At 46.7% G+C, this 16,690-nt stretch overlaps 1 protein-coding gene across 1 annotated transcript in view; it reads left to right on the forward strand.

Annotated features, from left to right (window-relative positions):
* PLPP3 (phospholipid phosphatase 3) overlaps positions 1–16,690 on the forward strand; it is a 43,925-nt gene that overhangs the window by 14,820 nt on the left and 12,415 nt on the right. The window contains exons 2-4 of the mRNA XM_040072969.2: positions 9,524–9,681; positions 14,278–14,561; positions 15,572–15,629. Coding sequence (XP_039928903.1) covers positions 9,524–9,681; positions 14,278–14,561; positions 15,572–15,629 — 500 coding nt within the window. The remainder of the gene's footprint in view (positions 1–9,523; positions 9,682–14,277; positions 14,562–15,571; positions 15,630–16,690) is intronic.

Here is a 16,690-nt window from a genome sequence, read left to right on the forward strand (position 1 = left end):
AGGGCACAGCATTGTTGCAGGAGTCTGGAAATGGGAATTGGGAGTTCTCCATTTTTGGTTTTAAAAGGCATGGTACATGTTGTGTCCCTCGAGTCAGTGTGAATAGAGCCTTGGCCCTTGCCCGTGCCATTCAGATGTGGCCCAATTCACCCTGTCCTTTAAAGAAGCAGGGTTATGGGATGTCACCTGGCTGCAAAATGCAGCTGTTACAGGCGGGTTTGGGCTCTGCATGGGAAAGGGGCTGGGTTCACAAGGTGGCTGTGCCCACCCTGCCTGGCCCTGGGCTTGCAGAACACGGTGGTGAAGTTTCCAGTGTTAATATCACACTGTATTTGCAGAATTTTCAGTTTCTTAGGGGGATAAAAGCACCCAGAAGTCCGAGGTGGTGTGCAGCACGGAACCATGCTGTCCCCAGAAAATCTGTTTGGCTTTCAGGGGCGCAAATAATTCACAGGGTCTCATCCAGGGGCAGATGGGCCAGGGTAGGTAAGTCTTAGTGTGCAGCACAAGGTGGATGCCTCTGTCACTGCAGGTGATGTCTTGCCTCTAAAGTAAACCATTTCCAGCTGCTTTCCACCAAAGTTACTCAAACTTCTGTGGCCAAGGAGGTGTCAGCATGGTCAAGGCAGCAGTTGTCATACCTCCTCCTTCCCCTGCAAAGTCTCCTTTTCCTGTAATACAAAGCTGTTTTGATTAGGAGCACAATTTTTATTTTTTTTTTTTTAGTACTACCAGCACAATCTCAGTTACATCATGTATTGCCGTACATTAGGATGCCACTCCGTGCAGTCAAAATAACAGAGAGGCAAGAAGAATGGTAATATTACACTTTCTTTAACCCATTGATGAATAGGCAAAGCCTTACAGAGCTCTGCTCTGGGGACCACCAAGATCAACCCCCATCACTTTAAGGGCCTTTGGATCACTTCCACCCACGTCTCTCTGCCTTTCAGCACTCTGGGCCGTGCTTTATGTCCTGGAAATTCTACCGAATCGCGACTACCGAGGGGGAAAAGCTTCATTTCCAGTTAATCAAGGGAGTTGTGTAATACCATTTTCTCCTGGGGAACTTCCAGAAAAAAGAAAGGAGGAGAGGAAGGTGGGGGTGGAGAAAGGGGGGCATTACATAAAGCAAGTATATTAAGAGGAAATAAATTATGAATTAAAAGTGATTAGTGAACTTTTAAGGAAGAGGTCAGAAGTACTTTTTGGAATACAAACTTTTTAAGCTTCCAGTGCTTGTATTGGGTTACAGAGTTATAACCCAGCCTTATTTGTGCAGGTGGCTGCTGCTTCAAATCCGAAGAAGGATTTTGCATTTACAATAGGTACATTGACAGAACTGGGTCAAAAAGCTACTGGTGGCAGACTCAGGGCTGTGGCCAGGGGCTCTGCTGCCTCCTGCACAGGGGCAGTTGCTCCCAAAAACCTGCTTAATTACAGTGGCACTGCCTGGCCATGGTGCTCAGGAAGATGTTTGGGAAGTTCAGTGATGAAGTTTGATGAATTTTTATTTAAGAGACCTAATGTTGACTGGGTTAACTGGCTCTATTTTTGCTTCATATGCTTTGTGTCTTTACTGAGTTAAAAATAATAGAATTTTGTTGGCTGCGTTACATTGGCCGCGGTTTTATATTTGTACCTGTTCTTGTTATGGTTTGGGGTGTCTGTGCAAAGAGGAGGAGCCAGGACTTCTGTGTTGGGGCGTTTGGGGGCAAGAAGATGAGATAAGGAGTTTTTGCTTCCTGTTTTATGTACAGCACCTACAGCTCACAAAAATTTCCTTTTGAGCAGAGGGTGATGAATTGGTTGGATGGGGCCCTGAGTGACCTGATCTAGGGGGTGATATCCCTGTGTATGAGTTGCAGCTGGGGGATTTTTAAGGTTCCTTCAGACCCAATCTTTTCTGTCATTCTGTGATTCTGTATGAGTAGAACAGAGTTGTGATATTAGTGTTCACCCAGCCAGTGAGATGACGGGAACGAAGGGGAGCAGCTGCTCTGCTCACCCATCGGTTTGGCAGAAATTACTTAGATTCCCTCCGAAAGGAACGGGGTGTTGAGAATTGCTGGGGCTGGGCAGTGGGCTGGGCAGTGGCCCGAGCCCTTCCTCGAAGGCTTAGCCCAGAGGAGTGGTGGTGAGAGGCTCATTCCAAACCCCACTGACCAGCAGAGCAAGGCCTGCTCGTTCCATTTGTAATCAAAAACATTATAGTCACCACAGTGCATTTTTCACACCAGCTGCTTGCCTTCACCATTGGAGAGTCCGCAGGCACATTTTTAGTTTCTTAAATTTTCCCCCTCCCTTCAAGCTGGGTCATCCTAGGTCAGGCTTGTCATATCTGTGAGACTTCCAAAGCACATGGATGTGCAGAGGTGCCTCAAAAGGTGTTGACACTTTGGGGTTTCCATGGGTGCTGCATTTATCCCTTGCTGTAGACAATGTGAAATGATGGCTTTGTTTCCATCAAGTTTGGCTGGAGCTGGCTCTGGACTCCTGTTGGTAGTGTCTTTTATATTCACCCTATCCAAATTTGCTGGTTGGCCAGTCTGGTTTAAATCTGTTTTACCCCACAAATGCAGAATTTTATATGGACCTATGTATTGTGGCTTGGATAAGACCCTTTGTTCTTATTAATGCATTCTGAGGTATTGCAAATAAATATGCACTTTAATAAAAAGGTTTTTTAATGCATCAGCTCACGCCAAAGTCCCATGAGGAACAACTTAACGTTCTTTTTGTAGAAGTCCCTTCTCTTTATTCCTTCGTATGTGGTCCTTATCTTTGAAAATAGGTGGCAGCTACTCACTAAAAGCATTTTTTCTCCCAGAAAAAAACCCCAGTGGCAGCATTCCTGTTCATCTGCAGCTCTTGGAGTGTGAGGCTGGCACGTTGTGCTCCAGCCACATTTCTACTCTTGGTTTCAAATCCAGAGGAATTTGCAGTGCAAGAGGATAATTTGGCATTTGGCTTAAAGTATCTATGACCAAGAATCTTTCTGTAATAATATTCTCTCAGGATGGCTGGGTTAATAAAAATGCTCCAGGTTGCACAGAGGGGTATTAACCACAAAGGATGAGTATCATGGAATCATGGAATGATTTGGGTTGAAAGGCATCTTAAAGCTTGCCTTTTTCATGGACAGGGACACTTTCCACTAGACCAGGTTGCTCAAAGTCCCATCCAACCTGGCCTTGAACACTTCCAGGGATGTGTTTGGGCAGCAGGTAGAGACAGCTGTCACTTCTGACACCACTTTGGGTTCCTTTTAAAGGCACTTCTCAAACTCCTCTGCAACCCCACTGTTGTGGGGTTGTCCGTACAGAAAATATTTTTTGCTTTCTCATTGTTTGCTGTTGCACTAACAGGCATGAGGTGTTTTACCCAGTGTTCCTGATAACCCAGTTCTTACTAAAAACAAAGAAATTAACCCCAAAAAAGTAAGAACCCAGAAAATACCATCTAAGTCAAAATGAACCTCTGTCTGCCACTAGGAAGTCTTTTGGAATCTGTAGCATCTGGTGGACCTAAAATGGTGAGGTTTGCTTTGGAGTTCCTATAATTTAGCTGAAAAATAAAAATAATAAAATGGACAACAAAAATGTCACTTTCTTCATAGGAAGGATACCAGACAAATTAACTTAGATGGGGCAAATGTTCATGGGAGTTACATGAATAAACCTACAGCGAGTAGAAAATTAGCTTTTTTTTTTTTTTTTTTTTTTTTTTTTTTTTTTTAATCCACACATTGTGCTCAAGAACTTTTCTAAACAGGTCAAATCAGAGAAATGCCATATGTACTTAATCCGTGTTTATAGGTTCATTAGTACTCTAAAGCAGGTACCTGTTTTACAGTAAAGTCTAGGGTTTGTTTGTGTGGAGAATTTTCTCTCCTCGTGTCTGTGTAGCTGAGAGCAGTGGAACTATAATCGAGCTGAATGAGAATCTGTTTTGCAAACAAAGATACCAGATGTGTTTCCAAAATATGGGCAGATGTGCAGATCAGTCTGGTGGACTGCTGGAATCAAGGTGGAAAACAATTAAGACTGTGCAGGTAATAAAATAGCAGAGCTGATGGTTAGCCCAGTTGTCTCCTGGTCCTAGTCACTATGTAGTCCTCAAATACCCAAGAAATACTCAAATACTCAAGAATCAGCCAAAAAACATTGGGATAGAGGCACATCACTGATGCTTTCAAGACCTTTCAAAATCTGAATTTAATAGCTTGATCCAGACTGCAGTGGGATCCATATTTTGGCTGATACTGGGCTGAGGATCTGGTCCCTTCAGATGATTTATTTAGCTGACCACACTCCTACAATTCCTTCAGATACACCCAGTGCTGGTGCACAGCTGGGTTCTGTTTTGATTGACAGCACGTGCCTGATATGGCAAAAATGTGGAAATACTTCTATCCTTCGGGTTGTTAAATTTTATTTATATATTTTTATATGTATTTGTACATGTACAGTGTAAGTTGGCTTCAAGAGTTGCTTGCTCTTGCAGCAGTTGCCAAGGCTGGCCGTGCAGTGCTGTAGTTCTCTGAAAGTCTTGGGAAGCCAACTTTTAAAGCCCCAATAAAAGCCTACCGTAGGCTAATCTGGTTTATATGCATTTTTAAATATGTACAAATATTGTAAACCAAATAAGGTTTATGTGTACCCAAGATCAGCCGCTAAGTACTTCAAATAGAAAGCCTGTCTCTTGTAGGTACCCAAATATTTACAGAGTCTGACTTGAGTAAGGAATTAGATACCCCACTCAGCCCTGCCAAATTAATTAATGGTGTTTTTCACTTATTTAGGTAGATGTGTAATCTAGTGAAACCCTAAGAACACCCAGGGCCTGGACAGTGGGTGGCAAAATCATCACGGAATACTTGTTAGAAATTACCATTGCTTTGTTGAGATAGCCAGCAACATCCCACTGACCTGCAGGGTTAAAGAACAAAGATTTACTGGGGAAAATAACCCCTAAACTCCATCAAAACCAGACATTTAAAAACGAAGAGGTGGTGATGGTGCTTAATTTGGTGCAAAGGCTGGGCTGGGAAGATGAGCGTGGCCTGGGTGGGTCACTGCACAAATGCCTCTTGCCTTCCGTTCCTTCCACTTTTTGATGAGTGGCCAACGAAAGCTTATCCCCTTTTTAAATTTTTTTTCCTCCCCATTAAATCTGCAGAAGTGTTAACTTTTCAAAGACTCTGAGATTCAAAGTGCTGTACCCAACACAGAGCCCTTTTTTCTCCTGCCTTTGATTTTTATGCACATTTCAAGCTGGTCAGAGAGTACACGGGGGTTTTGTTTAGGCTTGGTGGTGGAGTTTTAGCTTTCAAGCTGCCAGCCTTCCCAGGATTATTGCCTATTAACTGCCTCTTAATAAAGGCGCTGACCAAAGAAAGGAATACTTTTTCCTTGGTGCTGGATTTCCGAACTCGATTGGCTTTATTAAATGGAAAGACAAATAAATGTAAACCCTGCTCTGGAATACCTTAGCACGGGACACCAGCAGTTAGAGGTCACCGAGTCACTTGGACTTCCTCCCAACAAAAGCAACATCGTTTCTCAATGTCCAGCCCCGCCGCATCCCGCAGTGCCTCGCACAATTCCTGAGCGTCCACACCTGCTCTGTGCCGCTCGGAGCGGGGCTGAGCCCGTTCGGATGGGGCGAGATCAGTCCCCGAGAGAATTCTGTTGTGCTCATGGTTTGGAGCCATGTTTGATCTCCTACAGCGTAGCTGGATAAAAGCTGGTGGCTGGGATTTCCTTGTTCTGTTATTAAAGCAAAAAAAAAAAAAAAAAATCCCCATTGTACAAGCAAAAGAAACTTTTCCTTCACCTTGTGAGGGATGTTACAAGTCAGAAGGTAATTTTGGCGCCGTTTACCTTTATTGCATTGGAAGAAGCAGACCCCTTTGTTTTTATGCTTTAGTTTCCCCCAAGGTGGGGATGAGCAGCCCTTCTGAGGTTGCACAGGTCCCTTTGGATGTGCCAGTGTTGTGTCCATGCTTTAGGACAGCGTCCACAGTCTTCTGTGTCATTTCTCAGCATGGAGATTCCAGTATTAAGGAGGATGCGAGGCCCTTCTGCAGAGTTCCTAAAGATTTTGTGGTCGGTCTGCACATGTAGGTGAGTTGCACCCACAGACAGAATGACCGGGTAGTACCAGTTCTGGAGAAGAGTGAACATCTCCAAAATCAGTGTAATTTTTTTGGCGGTCATTCTACTTCTGTGCAAGTCACTGTTTCCTGAAATGAGCTTCTTGCATCCTCAATAGTTTGGTGCCGTGTGTAGGGATGGGAAGTGGTGGAGGTGAGAGACTTAACACCTTTACGAGGTTCAGCTGTTCAATCTGTAGATCCAAACCACTGCAGCCAGGGATGCACAATCTGAATTCCCCTGTTTAAATGCTGACTCAGAGAGGCAGACTGGGGCAGGAGAGGTGATGAGGTCAGACGTTCCATCCTCACAGTACAGCCCTACTCTGCTCGCCTTCCATTTCCAAGGTGTGTGGGCTGTAAGTCCCACTTCTGGATCCTTTTGCCTCGGGCAGATCTCCTAGTGTGGCTAATGTCTCTGTGGTGTTTGTTTGAGGGATCCCAAAGGCATCTCTCTCTGCATTTAATTTTCTCTCTTCTCCCAGACTTCCCTCTGTAGTGTTTTTTCTGCAAAACCCATGCTCTGGCAGCCTTTTGGCACCACTACAGGTTTCTCTGTGCTGGAACCCCCTTGCCAAAAAAAATGTGGACGATGACCTAGTCCCTCAGACAAGCCATCCTCCAAGAAATAAGCTCGTGAAAGAAGAGCCATCTTGAGCACAATTTATTGTTTGCCATGGGCTGGGGTCTTGCATTCCTTGTGTGAAAGAGCAGCCTCTCATCCAACCCTCAAAATCTAGGGCATGTTATGTCTTCTAAGTAATATTCATTCAGTTACAGAGAGTGTGTTTATGTTTCTCATGTTGAAAAAAGGGGTAGGGAAAAAAAAAAAGGGAATCTGAGGTTAGTGTTTTGCTGGAAAAATATCAAGACTTGATTGGCAATATCCCACTAAACCACAAGTTTGTAGGAGAGAAAACAAACCCATTGGATTTTCCAAACTATGCCTATGTGCTTTATGAAAATGCGTCCCATATAGGTCACTTACGCTCTTATTATAGCTGTGGCAAGTGTACATATAATTGAAACACGGAAATACTACCCCGTGCTGCTCAATGAATGAAGGAGAAACAAATCTTTATTATTCCTGGGTTCACAGAATATATAGGAACGTCATTGTCTCTTCTTTTTTTTTTTTTTTAATTTATTTTTTTAATTTCTTTTTTTTTTTAAGGGCCGGTTTTAGCTTTCAGATGTATTTTATTGTCTGTGGGAACATGTGTTTTACAGACCTGTCATGTGAAAGCCATTAACAAGAGGAACTGGAGGAATAACAACGAGCCACGTAACCCGTGGCGTGTCTGCTCCCCGAGTTCAACCCCGCGCCGCCGCTCCGGGCGCGCGCGAAACCGGATCGCGCCCAGCGACCTTAGCTAGCGCTTCTCCCCCTGCCATTCCTCACCGGGACACCTAAGGAATTTTTAAGTGGCCCATTAAAACGGGATTGCTGGCACCAGAGGCAGGCTTCTGGGGCCGAGCTGGCTGGGCATCAAAACGGTTAAATCGTGGAATGAGGATCGGCTGGATTGACACGAGATGTCCGGTTTTATTTACCAAATCTGAGCTGGGTGGGCAGTTCTGAAACTGTTCCTTGCTGGTTCACATGTGTGGTGGAAACTGCCCTGCCTTGCCACGCAGCTCGGGGCCCAGAACTTGCAATTAACCCATTTCCAGAGTTTTTGAGAGGATCTAAAAGGGGTCCTGAGCAGTGGACTAGACCACTATTGAGTACCTGAAAATTTCACTTCAGTATGTGTTGTCCCTGCTCACAGGTGACGGAGTTTTTTCTTAGGACTAACAAAACCCTGTAGTAATCCTGGCTTAGGCAAACCCATTAACATGTAGGAAAAGGAGCCAAAGTGGATTGCGCAAAGTGAAATCCAGAGAGTGGTTCGTGTGGAGAACGTGGGGAGCATTATTTTCTTGTCGCTTCTGAACAACATGGATGGTGCCCTTGCTACTCATATCTAGCAGATGGTGTTCACTACAAATGTACTGTGGACAGCTTTGGGTCAGACCCAACAGCGCTTCATCATTTTTTTATTTATTATTTTTATTCATTTTAGAAGGAAAAACCCTCTGATGTCTTTGACTGCTGGCTGTGTAAACAAACCCACAGATACTTAAGCAAGTTAGTGGTCGACAACTATTCCCTAATGCCTTCTGTAGGATCTGGGTGTGAGACCTGTTGTCTTGGCCCAAGGACAGCTGGAACCACTGTGCATTTGTTTTTCCCCTTACCTGGGTTTCGCTCTGCAAGTGGGAGGAGGGTTTCCTGTACCTTGTGGCTTGTGATTTACTCTGAGCTTGGGTTTCAGGGAATTTGGGGCTTGGTTTTGTGGGGATGTAGTGCTCCTCTCGATGATGAGCTTAACAGCAAAGAAGAATGGGGAAACTGAGGCAAAGGGAAGGAAGGTGCCCTGCCCAAGGTGACATTGTGGCTGGGAAACACCCTTCTAGGTTTGAGGCAGTGCTGTATTTGTCTGAAAAACTTAAAAAACCACGGAGTTACGGGCGTGCCGTGATTTCTGGGTGCCCCCTCCATGCTGTGTGTTCTGACCCACGTTCTTGGGCGGATCTGGCCCCTGCCTGGTGCCAAGGTCCAGCTAAGCTGTACAGACAGACGCAGGAATCCCACACAGAGGATTCACAGACAGTATTTAAACCCCAGATTTCACTTGGCTTTATTGTGATTGAAGACGAACAGGCTCTGATGGGAGTTCATCGGCTTTTGTGGATGCTCTGTTCCTTGCACGGATGGGTGTCCCACAGCTGCTCCAGGCGCATGGTTGGTGCATTAGCAGGCACAAACACCCGCAGAAAGCTGCCAATACGCCCTGTAAATACAAAGAGGAGTGAGCCAAGGAAGGCTTCAAAGGCAGGGAAGTGATGGGGACGGAGAGAAGCTGGGCTGGCCAGGTAGGAGAGGAGCCCTGCGGATACTCGATCCTGCCGTGTTTGTTTGCACAGCTTCGGGCTGCTCTGCCCGGCGCACTCGGAGGAGCATCGGGCCCTCCCTGGAGGAAAGTGCCATATTGGTTTTCATGGCCTTTTGCAGAGGGATTGCTCCAGGGGTCTGTTCCTGTAAGTTAATATTTGCAGCGCACAGGGCTTAACTGGAACCAGGCTGCGCAGACATCTGATAACCATAACAGAGGAGATGCTTTTTCCCTGCAAGGCCAGCTTGGAAAAACAAATCCCAGTGCTATTCGCTTTGGAAAGATAGAGATATGGAAAGAAAAGCACCAAGAACGGCGATGTGTGGTTTGCAAGGGGTTTTCTAGTTGAGTTTGGGGCTTTTTTGTGAGCTGCTTGTTTTTGCCTGTGTTGCTGATGGGTTTGGTTTTTGTCTCCCTTTCCTTGTAGCTGGGTTGCCCTTCCTCATCATCGAGACAAGCACAATCCAGCCCTACCAGAGGGGCTTCTACTGCGACGACGACAGCATCAGGTACCCACAGAAGAACGTGGAAACCATCAACGATGCGGTGCTGTGTGCTGCAGGCATCCTCATCGCCATCCTCGCGGTGAGTACCACCTCCAGAACCTCCTCCTCTGCCCCAGGAGGGGCTTTTTTGGCACCCCTTTGTCCTGCTAATGCTGCCAGATATCTACCGGGTGCACATCTCCTCTGCAATTGTCTGACTTTTGTAAGCATGGAGTTGCAAACATTTACAAATGAAAGCTCGTAATGAGAGGAATGAGATTACTCTTGAAGCCTGTAAACAGGCCCAAAGCTGTTTGGGCAAGTCTGTGAGCTTCGCAAGAACTTTTTCACCCTCCAGTAGGAGTTCAGAGTAGAGGCAAGAACACTTGAGTGTCAGTAAAGACTTGGCATGGCTTGTCCCTATTCAAATAACTCGTGGTATTTGCCTATTTTACAAGGTTTAAAAAACAAAGAAAGGATACATCTTTTCAGCTAACCAGTGCCTGGAAAATTTAACAGGTTAGCATTAGGTTTTTAAGAGATTGCACATTACAGCCGTTTTTAAAAGACAATTAAAACCTTCCATGGGGAGCATAGTCCCGGCGTCCTCGCTGCAAGACATAGTTAATGTCCCACCTTCCCAATGCCTCTTCATTTTCCTTCTGCCAGTTTTTCTAGAGCTGTGCTGGGAAATGATTGCATGGCTAGAGCTTTATTAGTCAGCCAAAAAGCTGAACTCAGCCCATGAGCTGATCCTCCTGATGCCCACGTGTGCCTGGGCTGGGGCAGAAGACAAGAGCTGTCTCCTGGTTGTTGCTTAAGCACCTCCAGCTAAGATGACATTCCCCGATGAAAAGTACCTACATTTTCCTTCTCACCTGCTGCCAGAACAGCTCAGGTGCTTTCCCAGAGGTGCCACCTTCCTCTTGCTCCTTCAGCTGGGAGAGATGGATACGGAGAGGTCAGGGGCACTTGTTCCCCTTTCAGCTTTCCTCACAGATGGAATGTCATGAGCAGTGGATATTTTAGGATGGTACAGTGCCTGCTTTGGTAACACCCCATCCTCAGCACTGCTGCTTTGTGATGTGAGTATCTCCATCATTTCCTTTATCTCTCCACCATTCCCTGACCACATACACACACTCAGCAAAGCAGGTCACCAGAATTGCCCTGTCCCTCTGCCCCCTCCCTCCCCAAAACAAGCTCGAAAGGTGCCAGGCCCCCAATTCTATAAACACAGCAGAATTTCACCCTGCAGGTGAATGACCCCTGAGTGTGGAAAAGCCATAAAAAAGAAATGAAAAAGCTTCTCATTTTCGCATTACTGCCGGAGCTATCGGAACGTCAGCTCCATGCAGAGTGTGCTTCTGATCCCTAATGAGGCAGTGGCAAATACAGGAGTTGGAACAGAAACTGGAAACATAATCAGCTGCCTGTGTGATCCATCAACTCTCTACCACAAAATAGCAGGTCAATTAAAAGAGAAGGAAAATCCCCAAAGAATTGGATGTTTCTGCCCTGGTTTCACTGTGCCCACAACAAATGTAACTTAATAAGGTAAATTCAAAAGCTCAGTTATTTGCTGTTGAGTGACACAAATGGCTAACGAGGAACTGAAGCAACAGATTTCTGTGCTATGGCAGCCTGCATGGAAAATTCAAGTCAGCCTGACCTCCTTTTTTCAGATGTAACTCAGATACCAGAATTACTGTAGCATAATAGGAATTCCTTCCAAATCCGCAGAGCACTGACTCCGCTCCTTTCGCTCACATCATTTGCCTTTGGAAGGCAGGGCAGTGGTTATGAGGACTTCCAGGGAGCTGGCTTTTGGGAAGGAGCAGCCAAAATTTCACACCCTCTCTCTACGTGGCGTCACAGGCAGTCTAGCCTGGGGTAAAAAGGTCCAGGTCATGTTTTAAGTGGCTTGAGGACACCCAGAGAGTTTGTTAAGTAAACGGCAGAGGCGAGACCTTTGCCTCCATCAGGATGGGAGAGGATATGCATTTGGTTTTAATATCTGTGTATTTACTGACTTGGGGCAAATTTCCATGCAGATGACACTGGGGAGGCTCGTGCCCCTGGGCTGTGCACTCTCACCTCTCTCCTGACTGCTCTTCGTGCTGCAAGGTGGTTGATGTGATGTTGGTGGTCCCTTGGAAGGCCAGGGGAAGGTGACAATCCTCTTCCTGAGCCTTGCAGGGGTACCACTGCTGTGGCGCCGTGTCCCCACACTTGATAGGTCTTGAAGGGCTATGAAAAATTCCTAATAAAATTACTTTGCTAGGTGATCTAAGTCACACACCTGGATTAGCTGGCTGTTTTACAGTTGAATACGTGTTATACAGTGATACGCTGCAATGTGATTAGCACAGAGAATGTTACACCAAAAGCAAGTGGCTAGAAAAGCTCTAGAAGTAGTTACAGCTGCTTGGATTGCTGGTGATACCTTGTAGTAACAATAAAATGGATTTGACAACTGAAAGTCTGCAAAAGGCATTCACAGACAGAAAAGTTCGATGCTGGCTTCTCTCTAGTGACCAGCTTTTTAAAATATGTGTGCCAGGGAATTGTGCCCATCACCTGGGAATGGCACACGTCCCGTGTGGATGGCTCGCCAGGAGCGCAAGGCATGAGAAGAGCTTGATATCTTTAAAACTTGTTTTCTTTTCGGGATGTCCTTCCAGTCTGTGCACATCTGTGCTGCATTAGTTTTTCACCATCCTGCTTTATCTGCGACAGCACTGCCAAAAAAACAAGTTTACCCAATTTTTATCTTCTCATTAAGTTGATCCATGGCTTTCACTAACTGGGGAGGGTTCCTGGGTACCCAGCAGCATTTTAGTGAGGGAATGAAGGCTCCAATTTACAGTCTGCTACATGTGTGCAATTACCCAGACCACCAACGGTGAGAGAAAAATATTAATCCCCAGACTTTTGTTGGTCCCTGTTTAAAATGGTCACATGCCTTTCCCCAGCCCAAGAGCCTCAGGTCTGCATGGATCTGTTTGTGAGTTTGCAGTAATGGCACGTCTCTCAGTATCAGATATCATCCTTAATTTGTCTGTTCTTCCCTCTGTGAAAGCCATGAGTTTTGAGCCTCAGAACTCCCCTTCTTGTGGATTTAGGCTTTTGGGAGTGGACCTGCCCTTGTGCAGGAGCCTCTGTGTCCATCCAGGACAACCTCCCTCTGCAGGCTTCACGCCAGTAGATTTCCTGGCTGGCAGCTTGTGCTGGAACGTGGTTCAGAATGGAGATAAACCATGGTCTTTGGAGACTGTGAGGAGCAAAATGATGCAGCTCCCTAAACAAGCCTTGGTCACTACCAGATTTCCAAGAGGACATCTCAGCTGTGACATGTAAACCCCAAATGGTGGTGCAGCCGCCCAAAGCATTTCTGTGCGTGGTAGAAGAGCCTGCTCTAGCTTGGCATTTATTTTCTGTTATTACAGTTGTATCTCTCTTTGATAAAGCCTGCTTAGCTGAAATTTCAGCTGCCTTTGGTCAACCCTTGTTTTTCCAAGCCGTGGGTCGAGTGAGTTCAAACAATGATGCAGCTTCAACTCTTCGTAGTCTAATTGCCATACTTTTCCAGTTTATTAGTTTCCAAAGGTTGTGCCAAGCTTTTAAAAAAGGTAGGCAGGGGAGCCTCGTCTCCTGCTTATGGCTGGCAGGCTGCCACACCAGGAGGGATATTGCTGGCTGCTCCAGAAAGGGATTAACATGAAGGCATTTTTCCTGACAGTTAATTTTACGTAGCACAGTCCCCGTTACTACAGAGAGGCAGAGACAAGGGGGCATCCAAAAAAAAAAAAAAAAAAATCCAAAACCTCTGCCTCGATTTATTACTCAGGTATAAAAACATTTGGAGTAATGAATGAAATCCTAAAGCTGTAAATCTGGAGCTTAAAATTTAGGTGTGTAGCGTGACGAAGAACAATTTAAACCTTTGGCTCTTTGGGAGAGGTGAGACATTTGGACTTCATTTCGCAGCCTGATTTTCATTAACCTGCTTTTTTAGAGTCATGAGTGTGAGAAGTTGGATCCTGTGCTCCCTGACAGTGATTTATGGCGATATTGTCAAACCTCAGCACCCCTGACACAAGGAAAACATAATCTGCTGCCATGTTATAGCAATACCCCTTGAAATGCCCCCAAAATAGCTGGACTTTATGGAGGCCTTGAAAGTTATGGATTGTGTGTGCTAGCAGTAAGTTTTGGGCCAGAATCTGAAAAATTTTGGGCTTTCTGTTTCTTCCCCTGTTGTGTTAACAATTTTAAGAGAGGAAGATAAGCAGGCTGTGGGTTTATTTTCTTCCAAAATCAGTTTGATAAGAGGGTTGTGGCTGTGGCCTCTCCTTCCCAACACACACTAATTCTTTATCTGGTTTATGTCAATTTTCTTTTCCCACTATGCTGGGGTGTTGTTTCGCTTTTGTAAAGATATGCCAACATGTTAACCCAAAATCTACCCTTTTCTCCTTTATTTCTTGGATTTTTCCATAAGCAACGTTCTGAGCATTGGGAGGGAAGAGGGGGAGGACGGAGGGATGTTGGCCATGGCTTCCCCTTCCTCACCACAGAAGCAGATTCCTGATTTGAGCTCCCAGGGCTGCCTCAGCCCTGCACTCACACCCACCCCTGCTTCTGCACAGCGTTTCCCCTGCTCTCTGACCCCTCTGCTGTGCTTCCCTCGCAGATTATAACGGGAGAGCTCTACCGCATCCACTACCTGAAGGAGAAGTCCCGCTCCTTCATCCAGAACCCCTACGTGGCAGCTCTCTACAAGCAAGTGGGCTGCTTTGTTTTCGGCTGCGCCATCAGCCAGTCCTTCACAGACATTGCCAAAGTGTCCGTCGGGCGCTTGCGGCCGCATTTCCTGGCGGTTTGTGACTTGGATTTCTCCACCATCAACTGCGCCAAGGGAGTTTACATCCAGAACTACACCTGCAGGGGAAGTGACAGCAGGGTGCAGGAAGCCAGGTGAGAGCCCGTGGCACCTGAAGCCAAGGGCTGCTGCCGTTAAATGTGTCTCGGGTTTCCCTGTCAGCGACAGAGGGTTCGAATCAGAAGCTGAGAGTGGGGTTAGTTTGGATATTATTTTTGGATATTAGGGTGAAATTCTTCCCTGTAAAGGTGGTGAGGCACTGGGACGGATTGCCCAGAGAAGCTGTGGATGCCCTATCCCTGGTAGAGTTTAAGGCCATCTTAGATGGGGATCTAAACAACCTGGTCCAGTGAAAGCTGTCCCTACCCGTAGCAGGGGTGTGGAATGATTTGGTCTCGGATGTCCCTTGCAGCACAAACCATTCTAGGACTCTATGAAATGCTGCTTTTGCAGCGGAGGCCATAAATACATTTTTTCCAGTGAGCAGCAGTTTCCCTTGGGAAGTGTGGCACCCAGCTGAATAATATTTCTTTTCCTTTCTCTTTACTCCTACACTATTGTTTCCCTGAGCTGCTGCTCTGTGTGGGAATTCACCCCCAGAGCTGAGCTCATGGTGAGCTGAGCTGTCCCGTGTGGCAGAGCAGAGCTTCTCCTCAGGAGAGGCTCCACCACACAGGCAGGGCTGCCAGTGCCTCCCCTTGCAGCTCTGTCAGATCCATCAGATGCCCAGTTTGGACTTTTCCAAGGGCACATTCCTCGTGCTGCGGTGAAGCGACTGGAAAAGTTGCTCTCCCCTCATTTCTTTCGGGTTTCCCGGTTATTTGAGGCGAGATGATGAGTTATTGGGCTATCCTGGAAAAAACTGCTGCCCCATGAGCAGGCCAGGAAGGGACAAACAATGCGAGCATCCTGTCCATCCGTTCGCTTTCTGCCTCAGCAGCAAGCAGGGCGGATAACAGGGGATTTATAACCCAGAGAACTGGGGGTTGTGAGTCCCTCTGGTCTGGCACCCTCAGATGCCACAGGCAAGTCACCGTATTAACAGGGAAAATTGCAATATTGAGGATTGTACTGGCTGGTTCTGAGCAGCTGCTTTGTTTTGCAGGAAGTCCTTCTTCTCTGGGCACGCGTCCTTCTCCCTGTACACCATGCTGTATTTGGTGGTAAGTGACCTCACTGAGCTGATTGATCCCCTGTCCCACATTCCATGGCAGCATGAGCGTTGGACATGGGAAGTTGGTTGAAAAGGAAGAGTCTGAGCTGTTGGTGGGAAGATCCACCCTCAGCTTCTGTGGTGTTATTTAGGACAGGGACTCCTGGTGATAGCTGATGATAGATGAGCTGTGTGTGCAGCTTTGGGATGTGGCGAAGGTGGCAATTAAATCCAAATCCTGCTAAATTTGTGGACGACCTGCGCAATTCTTATTCGCCCCACGTTGTGGCTTCCACTGAGGAGAGTTTGGGGCGAGCCGAAGCGTTCCATGGATGGAGAGGGAGGATGTGCTGCCGTGGCCATGTCAGGAGGTGATGCCTGGTTCCGAAATGTGCCAGAGGAGCAGGTGGAGCAGCCTCTGCCCGCCTGGTTCCGGAGGGGAGGGCTGGGTTTTGACTGGTTTTCCTTTGTCAGTGAGGAATGGCTCTGCCCTTCCTGCGCCGGGGCTGGGGCTGGGGCCGGGGTGGCTGCCAAGGTGCTTCCTGCCGGGACTGCGGGAGGCAGCGCTGCCCACATGGGCTGGACACACACTCATACCCTTCTGGGGGGCTGCTCAGAGGGATTTGTGTCTGGTTTTCCTTTTTTATAAGCTATTTATTTCATTTAAAAAATAGCAAGCTTTGTGTTGCTTTTAAGATTTGTGCTCCTCCTCCATCCCTGGTAGTATCGGGCTTGCGAGCAGAGGAACAGCACAGAGCTGATAAAAACACGAAACATGAGCTTTTATCTATGAGCAGTGCTCTCCCCCATCCCTCACCCTCTGGAAAGATAAGGACCACTGCTCCCTCCTGCCTTTTCAGCCTTGGATCCCCCTCCCTGTGAGCAACTCCAGTAACTGAATCACTGAGCTTTCCAGGCAGTTGTGGGCGGCATATTAAATTCTTTCTTTGTTTTCCCTCTTATTTTGTTCTTGGAAAACTTTTGAATTTCTTCAGCGAACGCTTCGGCCGTTTCCTCCCAGCTGTGTTACGATGGAGAGCTGCCTCAGTGATGCTTCACAGGAGGCTCAGC

This window comes from Hirundo rustica, chromosome 9, assembly GCF_015227805.2.
Source record: "Hirundo rustica isolate bHirRus1 chromosome 9, bHirRus1.pri.v3, whole genome shotgun sequence".
Taxonomy (NCBI): Eukaryota; Metazoa; Chordata; class Aves; order Passeriformes; family Hirundinidae; genus Hirundo; species Hirundo rustica.